This window comes from Malaclemys terrapin, chromosome 1 (assembly GCF_027887155.1).
Source record: "Malaclemys terrapin pileata isolate rMalTer1 chromosome 1, rMalTer1.hap1, whole genome shotgun sequence".
Classification (NCBI taxonomy): Eukaryota; Metazoa; Chordata; order Testudines; family Emydidae; genus Malaclemys; species Malaclemys terrapin.
The window spans coordinates 241,080,255-241,097,516 of record NC_071505.1 but is presented as its reverse complement, the minus strand read 5'-3'; the positions used below and the strand labels follow the sequence as shown (position 1 = coordinate 241,097,516).

The 17,262-nt window shown below is 40.8% G+C and overlaps 1 protein-coding gene across 6 annotated transcripts in view; it reads right to left on the bottom strand.

Annotated features, from left to right (window-relative positions):
• The window catches only part of CCDC138 (coiled-coil domain containing 138), a 58,182-nt gene that overhangs the window by 8,273 nt on the left and 32,647 nt on the right, over positions 1-17,262 (bottom strand). For 5 of the 6 annotated variants that reach the window (XM_054010667.1, XM_054010697.1, XM_054010678.1 and 2 more), the window contains one exon: positions 16,187-16,363. In XM_054010667.1, coding sequence (XP_053866642.1) covers positions 16,187-16,363 — 177 coding nt within the window. Of the gene's footprint in view, positions 1-15,193; positions 15,849-16,186; positions 16,364-17,262 lie in introns of those variants that run through there. The other variant, XM_054010698.1, reaches the window with a different exon arrangement.

Here is a 17,262-nt window from a genome sequence, read left to right as displayed (position 1 = left end):
GGCTATTCTGGGGTCTCAGTTTCTCCTGTTAGAAGTGTTCCACTTTGAATAAATAATTAAATATCCATTTGGCCAGAGAGAGAAATTGACTCTACAGCCTGTGGGTTATGGCACTCGCCTGGGATGTGGGAGAGCCAGGTTCAAGTCCCTAACCACCAGCTATTAGCTATTCTGGGATGGGGGGGAAAGCGTGTCTCTTTGACCAGAAATTTCATCCTGGATCTCATAAACCCTTCCTGCTGAAAGTTCAGTTGAAACTGTTACAGTCCCATGAAAAATTTTGATTCTAACAAATTGGCACTTTTCAACAAAAATATTCTGTCAAAAAATTCATAAACAGCTCTATTCCTGAGGACTGCTCAGGGATGTATATGCTACTCTTAAAATGAGTAATATGGGATTACAGAGACAAGGTGGGTGAAGTAATATCTTATATTTGGACCAACTTCTGTTGGTGAGAGAGAGACAAGCTTTCAAGCTACAGAGGGAGCTCTGTGGGACCGACAATAGCTACAACACTGAATATAATATGGAACTGACATATAGAATTATACCAAAGGTCCTTTATCTAGCCAAGAAAAATATTTAGTTGAAACATTGCAGTTGTTACAGAGATATGGCAAAATATTAAATCTGGAAAGAAAGATCATCTATCCCAGAAATCCTAGTAACACTGTAAAGATCATGGCTAAGGTGAGTCTAACTTGTTAAATTCTTAAAGATAGGCCCCAAGACTACAGATGTAGCCTCAGTCTCAGACAGATGTGTGCAATCAATGTACACTGCTAGCATATTTGCAAGGAGCTTAAAGTGAGCAAAGGAAAGGGAAGCTCACCTAGCATACTGAAAGAACTGATCTCCCAGAGAATTTCAGTTCAACTTCTGTACTCTTGTCACATAAGCCACTTCTAGGAATTTTGACCTAGAAAGGTACTAACTTTTCTCTTGAGCAAAAATGCTTAACAGATTGTGTTAGTTACTAGGCAGCAATTGAAGCAAGACCGATTGAAATTCTTATAGTGTCCCAGGGACGCAAGAAATGAGTACACATTTCCAAGTTATGATAAGGACAGCAGCCCTCCCAGTCTACGTTACAACAATGAAGAAGTGATGTGAATTATTTCATAATAATGGGAAGCTGAAGAATACCTTGTTTACCAAGGGAGTTACTCCTAAGAACAGGTAACAGGAAGGTGCGGCAGGAAAGCTAGTGAAAACACAGTAAGTATTATCAAATATAGATGAATAAGACTACTAGCATCCACAAACTAATTTATAAACAAAGTTTGTTTAAATAAATATGTCTTCAGACAAGAGAAAATTAAGTGAGTATAAAGACATTCGTGACATGACATATGCCTTCAAGCTCAGACTGAATGCATTTTGTGCAGATGATGGTGGCAAGCTCTCCCCACTGACTTGAAGATCGGAGTCACCTCTAAATACATTATTATTATTAGTAGTAGTAGTAGTAGTATTGCTGTAGCACCAAAAAGCCCTAGTTACGGATTAGAGCCCTATTGTGCTAGGCGCCATACAGAAAGATATTCCTTGCCTCAAACTGCTTACAAACAAAAATAATTGATCCCTAATTTGAGACACCAAGGAAGCACACCTCTGCAGACACACACAGTACCCTACTTAACCGGCTCTGTACTCACAGGATATAAAGCCAGGGAAATCTTCTTACGACCTCCCTATGTTATTCCTTTTGAAATAAAATTTAATTTTAAAGAAAAAAAAAGAGTTAATATTTTGATAAAGTTTATAACACAGAATATAAGGCATAAGTTAAAAATACTATAGAAAAGATTGACTACTTTAATAAAATAGAACCACCATCAAAGTGGAAAGAATTGCTCGGTTTCACAGAATATAATTAGCTGGAAGTAGAGCAATCAAAAATAGTTTATGTATTTTAAGAGAATTTTTTTATAAACTAAATTTACAAAATCTCTTAGTAACTTCTTCTGGAAGGATATTACTGAAAATTGTTAGAAAGCCCATGTTAATGTAATACATTTAAATGCACATTTATGTGAAAAATAATTGTGAAGGTGAACAAGTGCTTCTAAAACATATTTGAAAAATTTCTATTTTGGTGGTCTGTGGTTGTAGTAATTATATTTAATTTTTCTTGTAAATTTTTGGTGATTATGAAGTGTATATCTGTCATGTCAGGAATTTTGTACAAGTTATAATATTCTGTACAAGCCTGCACAGGTATCCTTAGACATTTGTACCAACTTGCAGTAGTAGTTCAGTTTCAAAAGTACACTGCAATAGACAATAAGCAATTAATTATTGTGATCAGTCACCAACAGTCATAAAATCTCACAGGCTGTTATTGTCTTTAAAAAAACTCCCTTCTAAACTTAGATATACATCATTTTCGAAAATGAACACAGACAGAAAGCATATTTGTGAGAGTCTCATGCTGAATAATTAAACAGTAGGGGTTTTGCCTCCACTTCATGTGGAGATGTAACGTTTACTAGCATCAGTGGCTAATGTACATACACACCAATGGGAGGGAGAAGAGATGGCAGCAATGCAAGTGAGTGAGAGTACTGACAACATGACTGACCGTTTGGAGAAGTCCCTCACTATGATTATGAAACAGCAAAGAACTTAGGAGGAAATGAAATTGTTTCCCTGTTGCATACAGTCACCTGCAGTAATTTATTTATAAAAGAGAGGGGAACAACTTGCTAAGTTAAGTTCCTGTATCTTATTGATGAATGACAACAGTTGTTTGGAACCAGTATTTAAAATGTATCTGATGTAGTATTGCTTAATTATTATTTTTATTGTTGTAGTGCCCAAACTTTGCTAGGTGGTTTCCACACCTGAGAAAGGTAGTTCCTGCATGATAGAGCAAACAATCAAAAAAGCCAGAGACAGATGCAAGGCAGAAGAATGGGAAAGAAACAAAATGATCACAGCAATTAGAGGCACACATCTTGGTAGCTACAAATTTCTTTAGGATATATCTATTTATTTTAAGTTACAGACTAAATTCTCTTTCCTGCATCATCCTTCCATCATTCAATCCCCAGCTGCAATTTCAGTGTTCTTATGGCTATCACAAAATCTGACGCCCAATTCATCACAAAGTATAACAAGGAAAGATTTGCTTTTGATGTTTATCTGTTAAAGGAAAACTGAACCCATTTAGTTAAGTTCAGCCATTTGAAAATTCATAAAGCAAGAGGATGTTTTGAGTGAAGTATTTGGACAAGCTACTTAGAATTTCCTTTTCTGAAGCTGCCACTGTAAGCAACCATTATGGCTTGAAGAAAAAAAAAAATCACCTAGAAATTATAGTTTGTTATTTAAAAATGTCAAAGCATAATATTTAAACAAAGCACAGTATTTATACTTATTTCTCTTTATTTGCATTTTTTAAAAAGTTTTCTATAGTAAGGTCAGTTGGAGACTTGTTTACAACTGCTTGCATAGGGTTCTCACACTCAGTGAGTAACATGATTTTAATTTTCAGCAAGATGGTCAATGCCAATGTAAGAGTCTAAACTATTTGTGCAAACCTCTAGTGTAGATAGCGTAGTACAGCTAACACCAGAGAGCAGGTAAGGATTAATTTTTTCTCTTTTCTAATTTTCATCCTATTACTTGTAATTATGTCAGAATATAATTAGCATAATAAATGTTTCTGTGTGTTTATTTGCAGTATTGTAGATTGTTATGCCCTAAATAGACATCTAAGCAACGTATATTAGACAGACAAGGTAGGTGAGGTAATATTTTTATTGGACCAACTTCTGTTGATAAGACAGACAAGCTTTCGAACTACACACAGCTCTTTCTCAATGTAGCTCAAAAGCTTGTCTTTCTGACCAAAAGAAGTTGGTCCAATCAAAGATATTCCATCACCCACCTTGTCTGTCTAATATCCTGGGACTTTGACACAGCTAAAACAACACTGCATATGCAAGGTATATATATTTCTCTCTTAATTCTTCGATATAAATCCATCTTTATAATCTCCATCCATTTTTGTTGCTCTTTTCTTCACTCCCTCCAAATATGTCAATACCATTCAGGTAATAAGCTGCCCAGAATGGAACACAATATTTCAAATGCCCTCAAACCACAATCATACAGAAAAGACCTATTACCTCCCCATGTTCTATGACAAAATGTCCTTACATATTCAACCCAAAACTCAACTGGTGTTTTATGCTGCCACATCACATTGCAAATGTATCTCTAAATGCAATTATGAGAATGCATAGATGCCATTCAAGACCATATAAATGATCCAGAATGGCCTTCAGTAAAATAACCATAGCAAATATATTGGCGTCCTTTTAGAGTATGATTTGTTCAATTGCAGAATTGCACTAAATTCTTTTATTGTGGTTATAAGGTACGAAGGAGAATAATTCTAAAAATTCTGCTAACTTCTGCTTAAAAGTTCTGCCTAATATGAGAATAAAAATAAACTTAAAAAAAAACCACCACACACTGGTGACTGTTTCCAATGGTATTTACAAACTTGACAGTTTATTCTTTCAGTAATGCATACTGAATATATCCATTTGAACTTTTATGTTCCCATCCTGCAAATAGTTACACATGAGACATTTCGTTGACTTTAATGGGGCTACTCACATAGGAGAAGTGAAGCACATATGCAACTATTTGCAGAATTGGGACCTTAAGTAGAAAAAATGTTCAAAAACTATCAACGTTTATAAACTAAAAAAATTAACTTTATATTTATCTGTTTACAGAGACCAAGTATGTTTGTACCTAAATTCTGCAGGCCTTCTATTCTTGAAAAATATCAAAATCTCACGATTCAAGAAAAGTCAGATATAAACAAAAAAGGGTTAGTGCAAAATGGAGGAAATAAAAAAAGTTACTCATCTGTAACTGGACTTCCAGATGACAAAATAATTCCTCACCTTTTCAAAACTGTTGTTCTTCAAGATGTGCTGCATATGTCTATTATATTGTAGATGTGTGCGCATCTCATGCGCCAGCATTGGAGAGTTTTCCCTAGCTCCTTGTGCTCTGTACCGAGTGTTTGAAGGGTGAAGCCATCCTGCCCCTCCTTCAGTTCCTTTGCATCAGAACGCTGATGTGTAGGGGAAAGAGAGTGGGCTGGCTAATGGACATATGCCACACATCTCAAAGAACTACAGTTATGAGAAGGTGGCTAATCATTTTTTCTTCAAGTACTTGCATATGTCCATTACACTATAGGTGACTCCCAAGGTGTTATTAAAGTTGGTGGAGTTTGGAGAAAAGGGACTGCAAGATTGCTTTTTCCACCTTCACATGCTTTCTTGATGGAGTGGTAAGAGCATAATGACTGGTAAATGTATGGACAGAAGACCATGTCACTGCTCTGCCTATGTCTGCAATAGAGACCTGCCCCACGAACACTGCCAAGGCTGCATGCACTCTGGTAGCGTGTACTGTCAACTTCTCAGATGGCATCCTGTCCATAGTAGCATAAAACATAGTGATGAAACTGGTAATCCATTTTGAGAGTCTGAGTCATAACCTTTTATATGTTCTGTGTAGGACATGAATAACTGGGTAGAGACCTGCAAAGATTTCGTCCTGTCCAGATAAAAAGCCAAAGCTCAACGCACATCAAAGGTGTGCAGCTTTTGTTCACCCTTGTGAGCATACAGCTTTGGGAAAATAACAGGAAAGTACATAGGCTGACCAAGATGGAAATCAGAAACCATCTTTGACAAAAATATAGGATGAATCCTAAGCTAAAATTATTTTTTATAAAAAAACAGTGTATGGTGGCTCTGTGGCAAGCACCTACAATTCCCCCACTCTCCTGGCTGAGGTGATGGCCATCAGGTAGGCTATCTTCAAGGACAGACACAGGAGCTCTGGGCCTGAATGGGGGACTCAGAACAGCAGGCAATACTAAATTTAACTCTCACATAGGCATTGGGCCTCAAAACAGGAGGGAACAATCTATACAGACCTTTGAAGAATCTGGTCATGACAGGATTAGTACACAGTTTTAACATTGATTTTAGGATGAAATGTTTAAATTGTGGCCCCATGATTCCTAAGGGAGCTGTGGGATACATTAGATTGCTTGAGGTGCAGGAGATAGTCCACAGTTTCTTGAATCCATGTGTGTTGGCGGCAGATTTTGGGAAACTGCCCAGATAAAGAAACATTTCCACTAATTCAGGTGAGTAGCTACTGTAGTAGAAGGCTTCCTGCTTTAAGTAGGACAACCCCGTCTGCCACTGAGCAATGAACTTCTGCATCTAACCACTGATGAACCACACTGTGAGGGGCAGCACATGCCCATGGTTCTATGTGATTAAGTATTTGATTAATGGCAGAAGCAGAGGCTTCTGGTGAACAGCTGGCTGAGTTCTGAATACCAGGGTTGTCTCAACCAAGCTAGAGCTATCAGTATCATTCTGCCCCCATCTTGCTTCAGTCTGAGGATGAGAATTAGGAAGACTGGCGAGTAAGCATATGGCAAGACAGTCCCAGGGAAGGAAGAATGTATCCAAGACTGACCTTAGGCTGTGACCTCCCCAGAGCAAAACTGGGGACATTTCCTGTCTATTAGGTTGCAAACAGGTCCATCTTTGGGGGAAAAAAACTCTATAGGAGATACCTCAGACAGGATGTCTGAGTTGAGAGACCATTTGTGGTTTGGGTGAAAGACTGGATCAAATGGTCCGCCAGTGTGTTCTGAACTCCTGGTAAGTGTGACGCCCTGAGAGGTAGGAGTTCTGAATGCAGAAATTCCATAACTTGAAAATCTTTTGGCACAGTCTGTTTGACCTGGTACCCCCTTGTTTGTTGTCATAAAACACCGCTGTGATGTTGTCAATGAATACCTAGAGAATCTTGCCCCAAACATGAGATAGAAAATGTTGGCATGCAGCAAAAAATCACTTGCTGCTCAAGGACAATTATATGTAACCTGGCTTCTTGGGGGGGACCAAAGCCCCTGGGCTTGGAGGCAATCTAGATACTCTCCCCACCCCATGGTTGACGTAGCCTTACTAGAGTAATGGATGGAGTAAGGGGAGCAAATAGGACTTCATGGTTCATCCACCAGTCCAGTGAGGACAGCACCTTGATCAGGATGCTTATTGTTTGTGCAAATGGTGAACTGCACAAATCGATCACTGAACTGCACTAAGCCCAGTCTGCATTGCTCTGAGGTGCTGTCTGGCATGGGGCAGATGGGATCACATATGTACATATGACTCAGAAGTCTAAGGCAATTCCTTGCAATAATTCTTGAGTGATCCTTGAGGGACACAAATAGAGATCCTGAATAGCATGGAACCTGGGAAGGTGTAGAAGACCTCTGGAGATGGTGGAATCCAGAATAACTCCAATGAACTCCACCCTCTGTATGGGAGATAATATCAACCTTTCCTTGATTATTTTCAGGCCTAAAAAACTGAACAATTGGAGAATTCAATGTAAAACAATCTCTACCTGTTTAAATGACCTCAAATCAACCAATCATCCATGTAAGAATACACCTAGACATCCCTGTGCTGAAGGTAAGCCACTACCACGGACTTACAGTTGGTAAAAACCCCTTGTGCCAATAATAGACCAAAAGGCAGAACAGTGAATTGGTAGTGATCTTGACCTATCACAAACCTTAGCGATGGATTGCCATATGGAAACAGGCATCCCTGAAAGTCGAGGGTAGCATAACAGTCTCCTGGAGCTACGGTAGGAATAACAGCAGTGACATACACTATACTGAACTTTAACTTCTTGATGTATTTGTTTAAGTTCCGAAGGTCTGGGATGGGTTTAAGACCTCATCTGGCCTCGGGTCTTAGGCAATATTGAGAACAGAACCCTCTTCCCTTAATGAGGCTGGGGCACTTCTTTCACAGCTCCCAAAGTATGTAGAGTCTGCACTTATAGTCTTAGGGCAGACCTCGGAGAAGGTTCCCTAAAGAGGGTCAGGGAAGGTGGGATAGAAAGAAATTGCAGGGTATAATCAGATTCCACCATGCTTAGCACCAACTTGTCCAAATTAATAGCCTGCCATACATGTAGGAAGTAGGAAAACCTGCCCAGGAAGGAAAAGGCCAGTAGAATCCAGGCTGCTGAGTACACTGTCCTCGATATAGCAGTCAAGCCAGCTGCTTTGAGGCCTGGGTATGCCTATTTGATGAAAACAAAGAAGCAGGAGCTCGAAACCTCCATCTTTGTGATCTTTGCCTCCTCTTAGATTAGTCTGGCTGTCAAAAAAAGAAATACTACCGCTTGGTTGTGCATGATATTTGGTCCTTCTTGTAGATAGTGCATAGAGAGCCCTAAGAATTTCAGAACAGCTCTAGAATCCTGTGAGGTGTAAAGTGCTTTATCTATCCTGTATGATAATAAATCAGGTACCTCAAAAGTGAGGTCTTCATTTGTTTGTTGTACTGTACCTCCAGAGACCTGCCGCCAAGAAGAACAGTTCATGGCGACAGCTGTCACCATGGATCTGGCTGCCAAATCTGCCACATCCAGTGATGTCTGCAGTGCTGAACAAGCAACCAATTGGTGGTCTATAACCAAGGCTCAGAACTGCTCTTTAGAGCTCCCCAGAAGTTTGTCTGTAAACTAAGAGATTGCCCACCAGTTAATATAGTTGTATCTGGACAGTAAGACCCGATAGTTAGCTGTGAAGTTGTAATCCTAATGTGAAAAAACTCTTCCTCCCAAACAGATACAGTTTCTTTGCATGTTTTCCTTTGGAGGTGGCTTTAGACTGTCCCTGGAGACCCCTCTCATTCACAGTGCCTCTACCTGTGACCCTAGAATGGGACACATATAGAAATGTTCAACCCTCCCCCAGACAGAACTTGGTATTTCTCTTCAATGAGTTTGGCCACTGGTGGAATGGATGAGGGGGTCTGGCACGGAGTCTTAATAGGCTGCATGATATCCATGTCCATCAACAATGCTATCTTTCCTGTTGTAGCAAGGTGGAGAATATCAATAACCTTATGGCTGCTCTCTCCTACAAGCTTAACTTGTTTTTCAAGCGAAGCTGCCATCCATCTAAGGAGCTTTTGGTATACTCTGAAATCATCCAGTACCAGGGATGACATCTCCAGTAGCAGGGCCTCATGCAGTGATGAGGACAAAGCATTAAGAGGGGGCACTGGAGAGACTTTCTAAGGCTGATCCTGCACTGAGACAGCGTGCTGTTCCACGAACTGTTGGGGTAGCCTTGGTGATGCCAATCTCGAAGGTCGGTCAGTACCCCCACCACCTGTCTCTAGATATCAGTGGGCGAGACTTTCCTCCTGGCTTTTGTGACTTTACAAGGGGGTGGAGAAGGTGACCTGGAAGCTAGAGATGTCCCTCATGGCATCCAATATGACCACTGAGGGGGAGAGAATGGCACTGGACCCCAAGAATGCCAGGTCCAAGTCTCCCAGTTCTGTGCTCTGCCCCTGTCTGAGATCACTTGCAGAACTGAAAGCATGATCTAGAGGATGCCCCACTGTGTCTGTAACATGTAATCAGCAAGCCATCTTTAGACTCCAAGACAGACCTGGGGTAGTCTGAAGCCCACAGCAGTGTGGTACTGGGGGTTGTCTTTGAAGACTGGGATCTGGATCATTGCATCAAAGGAAGCATGGATGACTTCCTGACTGCTGGTACCGTACAACAAATCAGCATCAGCACTGGTGCTGAGGTCAAGTGTGATATAGAGTTGGACAGTGGTGGAGCCACTGTGAAATGTACCATAGCTAAGACATGTAGTACCTGTGGTGGTGCCAAATGAGAGTCCTTGCCCTGAACAAGAGGTGACAAACCGTGTTACTGAGAGATTCTAAAGGTCTCTGCTGCAGCATAAGCTTCTAGTGTTGTCAGTAAAGAGAGACACGGTTGTTCCACCAAGATCAGAGAAGACTGACCCAATGTCTCTGCTAGAGCAAGAGCTAGTCTCGATGGCCCCTGAAAGGACACCAGAGTCAACAGCTCAACATCAAGAAACACAGCATGAGCTAGTATTTGAGAACAGTAAACTGAAGAGCGCACTTTACTGTCGGTACCGGAGGAGCTTTCTGAGGAGGAATGTCTCCTTTGAGACTCTGACTAATCTGATACTGACTTCTTATGCTTCTGAAGCTGAGAAAGCTCAGAAGCTCTTAGCCTCCCAAAAGGCAGCTCTGGCAACAATGAACTCCTGCATCCATCAATGCGTAAAGCAGGGGAAGTACTTCTGGAAAAAGTCTGAGACAAGGCCCCTTTTGAAGAATTAGGGCAGCCTCCATGAGAAAATACCAGGATCATTCGTCTATAAAGGAGAAGGAGAGTGCGTCGTGAAATGGACAAGTGCAACATCTCGAAGGTCAGTAACTTTTTTTTCTTCTCTGAGTGATTGCACATGCCCATTCTACTTCAAGTGACTCGCAAGCAGTCTGGGGGTGGATTTTCTAATCTACTCGAAGAGTGACTGAAGGACTACTCATCCGAACTTGGCATCATCTCTGGAATGCTGAGGTATAGCATAAATTGTAAAAGTATGTACCGACAATCAAACTGCTGCTCTACAAATACCTGTTATAGGTACTTAAGGCAGAAGCTTAAGGAAGCTGCTTGAGATCTTGTAGTGTGCCCTACTACTCTACCCGGAGGGGTTACATTAGCAATGTCATAGCACAGATACATTTAGGAGGAAATCCAGGATGAGATTCTCTGAGTCAAGACAAGAACGCTTTGCACCCTGTCTGCAATTGCCATGAATGGCTGGGAGGATGACAAACAAACAATCTAGTTCTGTTCAAATAAAAAGTTCAAAATAAAAAGTTACTGCTCTTCTAACATCCACGGTATAAAGTCTCCTTCCTTATGAGAATGGGGCTTAGGAAAAAGTTGATAAGTACACCACTTGATTGAGGTGGAATCCCAACACTACTTTAGTCAAAAAAATTTGATGCAGATGTAAGTACTTTGTCTTTATAAAAGATTGTGTAGGGAGCATGAGCTACCAATGCTCATAATTCTGCCTCTCTTTCTTGCAAAAGAAATAGCTACCAAAAAATGCTACTTTCACGAGTCGATGGAGTCAAGAGCAGGTAGCCATCAGTTTAAAGAGTGGACCCATCAAACTTTGTTAGCAGTTTCCGCCCTTTTTTCTAGGGTGGTCAGACTGCCTAAGCATGAAATGCAGGTATCGTTGGTACGACTGAGGGCAGAATTGTTTCTTTTTACGGAATAGAGTGTAAAATCCCAGTGTTTTCAATGTAGCCTTCAAGTCTTTTGAGACTGTGAAACTTCTCATCAGTCTGCTGAGAGAATAGGGTTGAACCTTCCCAGGGGAAATCCTGAATAGTCTGCTGGACCTCCCATGGAAGACTCAAGGCTTGACTCATGAACAACTACACATCATTACTGCAGCTCTGGTTGCTGAATCTACCTCATCGAATGCATCTTGGGGGACGGGGGGGACAGAGAGAGAGGTCCTACCCATGAGTTTGCGCTCTTCCAAGATGGCCCAGAATGCTTTCCTGGCATCCTCTGGTAACTTGTCAATGAACTTGAAAACACTGCCCTACAGAGAAAAATCATATCTGACCAGCAAGGCCTGCTGATCAGATATATGAAACTGCAGGCTAGCAGTAGAATATATCTTACCAAAAAGGTTGAGTCTTTTTGCATCTTTATCCTTTGGGGTAGACGATGGCCGTCCCTGACGTGCTCTTTCATTTACTGTCGAATCAACCAAAGAACCTGGCAAGGGATGAGTGTAGAAAGGTTCAAAGCCCTGAGAAGGGGCATGGTACCTGAACTTAGTTCTCGTGGCTGTCAGCAGCAGAGACAATGGCATTTGCCACAGTAATCTTGTGGGCTCTGGTATGACTTCATTTATAGGTAGAGTCACACTGGAAGGTCTTGCTGACCCCAGTATGTCTCCCAATTTGTGAGAACTCTCTTGAACTACCTCAACCTGGATGTCAAGCTCATTAGGAGCTCTTGGTAGGCCTGGTAGTCATCCTGAAGAGAGGAGGACTTCCGAGACATCACTACCTCATCGATCAGGTGATGAGGAGGAGGTGTGCAAAGAAGGTTGAGCAGGAGCTTTCTGTACCTCCCCAGATGGAAATTGTGGTATGTAATGTTCCTGCTTGCTACTGGCATTGGGTACCACAGGTAACCTTGAAATTCCACATGTGAACTATCCTGACGTCTGCTTGGGGATCTGGAGGGCAGAGGAACTGGGGAGGATCTGGTGGTGGGGAGGAACCCCAATTGTTTCAATACGGCCATTGGTAGGATACAGGACCCCAATCTCTATCAGCCCAAGGATGTGTGTCCCTGGACCACCACGGGAGCTCTTCTGGATACCAGGAGTGGAATCTTCACAATGAAGTTGAATGATGCCTTCTATCCTGGGAGCGAGAGCCAAAGGAACCTACATCAGGCACCAAAGAAGAGTCACATAGCCAGGGAGATGTGGTACCATGTGGTATCGTGGACAGGTGCCATGCCTCTGGAGACACTGATACCAGGGACAACATACTGAGTTTACATCTGGATGGCACCAGGCAAGGCACCAAGGATTGGACCTTACTGATAGGTAAGCCAGATGAAGTCTGAAGATCAATCAGTACAGGATGGGGTATCTTGCATATAGCATGGTAGGTCCTCCAGGAGAGTCACATTGGGGACCACTGTCAAATCTGCAGGGACTTCAAGCCCCAGACAGGACAGAATCATACAACTATAGGACTGGAAGGGACCTCATGAAGTCCTCAAATACAGCTCTGAGGAAGGACCAGTAAACCTAGAACATCCCTGACAGGTGTTTTGTCTAACCTGTTCTTAAAAATCTCCAATGACGGGCACTCTACATCCTCCATTTGAAGCCTATTCCGGAGCTTAACTACCCTTATCGTTAGAATAACGATTTTCCTCATATCTAACCTAAATCTCCCTTGCTGCAGATTAAGTCCCCCCGTTACTACTTGTCCTACATTCAGTGGAGTTCAATGGAGAACAATTGATCACTTTCCTCTTTATAACAGCCCTTAACATATATGAAGTCTTATCAGTTCCCCCCAGTTTTCTTTTCTCAAGACTAAACATGCCCAATTTTTTTAATCTTTCCTCATTGGTCAGGTTTTCTAAACCTTTTACCACTTTTGTTGCTCTCCTCTGGACTCTTCAATTTGCTCATATCTTTTCTAAGGGCTGGTCTACATGGGCGGGGGGGAAGGAGGAAGAGGGGAATCGATCTAAGATACGCAACTTCAGCTACGTGAATAGCGTAGTTGAAGTCGAAGTATCTTAGATCATTTACCTCAGGTCCTCACAGCGCGGGATCGATGGCCACGGCTCCCCCGTTGACTCTGCTACCACCTCTCACTCTGGTGGAGTTCCGGAGTCGAGGGGAAGCGCGTTTGGGGATCGATTTATTGCGTCTAAGATGAAACGTGATAGATTGATTACTACCCACCGATCCGGCGGGTAGTGAAGACATACCCTAAAGGTTGGTGCCCACAATTGGGCACAGCACTCCAGCTGAGACCTCTCCAGTGGTGAGTGAGTGAGACAGTTACCTCCTGTGTCTTACATTTGTGTTAATATATCCCAGATTGATATTATCCTTTTTTCCAACTGCACCACATTGTTGACTCTGATTCAATTTGTGATCCACTATAACTTCTAGATTCTTTTCCCAGAAAGGTGGAAACCAACACTCTAAATAAAAATTAAGTAAAATGACAAATTAAATTTACTCCAAAATTCTAACTAACTATAGACAAGTACACTAACTACATAAAAAAAAAAAAAAAAATAGATTTTCTGAAAGGGAGAACACTTGCAGAGCAAAGCAACATGCTCTGACTACCAGTCACGAGCAGTAAGAAGCAACTGAGGGAGGCTGAGGATGGGTCATGCAACAGCACGAGACAGCAAACGGTGCATGCGCTGCCATGACAGATATCATTATGGGAAATATCTCTGGCTCTGGTGCACTGGGCATATACATACCTGAAATGTGCAATCACTCAAAGAAGAACCTTAACTCTTCCCCCACAAACACTACCAGCTGTCAAAATCTTTAACCATTATTCTGAATACAACTCCTTATCAAACTATCCTCTCCCAACACAACCAACAACTACTTCACCGAACAGCTACAACTATTAGTGTCAGGGAAAATAATGTAGTAAAGGGTGTAGGCCTTACTGGAGCCCTAGGCCTGGTTAAAAGTATGAACCAAGGCTGTGAGCCAATGTAGGCCTTATCAGAACAGCAAGGCTAGGTATCAGCTAATCAAGTACATTCCTAAAGGGATGATACAGGAAGTCACAGATCCCTTGTGAGATAAGGAGGGAATGACAGGATAATGGAGGAGGATGCTTTGTTCAAACTATCAGATACAAGGTACAAGAATGGTAGCTAACAACATCTAGAGTGTAATAAGTAACTTGTTTGTACCAATGTATAAAAGAAAAAGTCATAAGAGGGGCAGTTTTGTATTGGCCTAGCAAACAATATTATGTTGATTGAGCCAATACCTTGTCACAGACATACATATGTTAGTGAACCTGCTTGGTATGAGGGGCCCTAGTACCGTGCTTTGAAGACAATAAACCTGGCCAATCCTTTGTCACTGAACGAAGCTTGTGGTCTTTCTTTATGAGTAATGTCAAGGTCTGCTGAATCAACATTAGCTGCAAGCTATACTGGTGCAGCAAACACCGTAGCTTCAGAAATAACACTGCAACACTAGCAGCACAGGGGTGTGTGAAGAAGGGAAGGATGGGAGGGTTGAAGAGAGAGGGGTAGAGTTAAAATCAGGTAAACACATGTGACATTCATCTCATTATGCTATTTGATGCTGTTCAGCCTTCCACCAGTAATATTTTTAAGAGTATCTTTTTTAAGGCAGAGCAAACAGTCCCGTTTCCACCAGCACAGACAAAGATACAATGGGGAGTTTGGTTTGAAATTTAAGTTCTTGGAGAAACCAAAACAGTATGTATGTAAAAATGCCCAGCTGACTACCTTCAATATTTAAAACCCAGTGGCATTCCCCTCTTGGTCTAAAAACCCAGACATTTTTACAAATCAAAAAAGGTTTATGTACCAGGGATCCCCCAATACAGCATCTGACCCATCCCCTGCCTCCTTCCTGAACCCACCAATAACTGCACATAAGCTCTCGTTTGTTGAAAAACACCCTTTCTTGGGGTCAGTTTTATTAAAATAATATCACAGTTCAATGTCAACTTAAATTAAAAACAGACTTTCTCCAACTATACATTTCCTTAGTCCCTTGTTCAATAGTTCTTTTCCAAAACCCAGGTCCTGCTGTTTGGTGCTTCCTAAAGCCTCTTCCACTTAAGGGTTCTGCCCTTGTCCCACACATGCCTGGCACAGAAGGCCTCTTTCTCCAGGTCCTCTCTAACCCTTGGTCTCCTGCAGAAGCCTTCCTGCAGGTTTCTCATCCTCCGAGTAACCTTTCATATAGGGAAGCAGTGCCTCTTACCTGAGCATCAGGGGACCATCTGATCGCTAACCTCAACACCAATCACTTGGGGATGCAGTTTAAAAGTGGCACAGGTAAGGCTGAGCCCCACCCCCCCCTTAAAGGGCCAGGTCATCCAGTAACAGTAAACAAAAACAAAATGTCACCAAACCATCTAGAAAAGTCACTTTTACTTATTAGAAATGGAAAAACTGAGCAGCATCAGCTACTCACTCAAATTATAAAGAGAGTTCATACAAGAGCCTGGCTATTTTCATGTCTCCACCTGATGGCAGAAGGACTTGCATCCAATGTCTGTTCTAGCATAGACTGACTTCAGAGAAACTAGAAATGTGCCCATCACCTACAGGAGCAATGGAAAAACCTTAAAATGAGTTGCAAAATGTAACAGGGATAAATCAGAAAACAGATCTGACAATATGCTGCATATATTTAAGAAATAAAAAAAAATCCCAAAAGAATTGACTTATACATAAAGAATGAGAAACAGCTAACTCATGCAGCTAGGGAACAGCTTCACAACTGCTGTATTTATATGACAAAAAGATACGTACTACTTGCTACTACATATTACATCAGAAAGAAAGTACGTATTGTTTTTCACTTGGGATTTAAGTTTCATCGCATTTGTTTTTCATTTAATAATCCTATATTTTTATTTTTAAAATTAAGCGAATTTACCAGATTCCATTGTCATCTGAAGTAAACCATCAATGGCATTGGAAAGCAGACCTCTACTGGATATTCTTAAGTGACTTAATATAACAGGCACAGATTGGTACTCCAAAAACAAGGCCTTCCCTTCATCTGTCTTCAAGTCCACGCAAAGGGAATCAAATGCCTGAGCCAGATAATCAGCTGAAAGAGACATTAAAATGCAAACAATTTTATAATCACAGTTCTAATGTCTGATCTATAAAGTTTAGTATAAATAGTTACTTTGAGATTAATAATTATACAGCTATAAAAAATGTAACAAAATTAGAAGATTAAATGGATCAAGATATTAAGGTTTAAATTGTTAGACCTTTATTTTAATATTTCCTATATTTCTAATTGACGATTTACTGTGCCTTGGTTTAAAGTAGGGAACAGGGAAGTTGGGGGCAGCCCACATTTTTAAAAGTATGACTTATAAAGGTTAGATTTAAGTATTTTGCTAAAGAGATGAAGTGAGCCCTCTCCTGCACTCAATAAAGATTTATAATCCAGGTTAAAATTAACAGAAATGCTTATTTCTATACTGCATGAATGATGAATGTAGAAATTCAATTTTATTCTCAATATCATTATTCCCAATATTAACAATAAACAGATCTACAGAATCAGTGAAATCCCAATCCCTATTGCTATGAACATTATTTTTTTTCACATCACCGAATACTTCAAAGTGTAACACTGTTTGCTTTATGGCTTTGAAACAGAAACATGCTGCACTGGTTTTGAATTCTGAGTTAGTCTATCGCCCCAGCTTTGTTTCCTCTCCTCCTCCAAGTTTCTCAGCAAGTGCTACATAAATTCCAATAAATACAAATTTTAACTAGTTTCATGATCCAACTTTAATTTTTTTTTATACAAATTAAACCATGAAAGGGAAGGACAAGGCTAGGATAACTTTAAAGCCTGCTTATGTACAAATCTATTGTTTACTTTTCTTCAAATTTTACATAAAATATTTAAGACATACTGCGCCAATTTCCTAAAAATACACATGAATGTTGAAGATAAAAATAGTCAGAAAGTGACACAAATGTGAC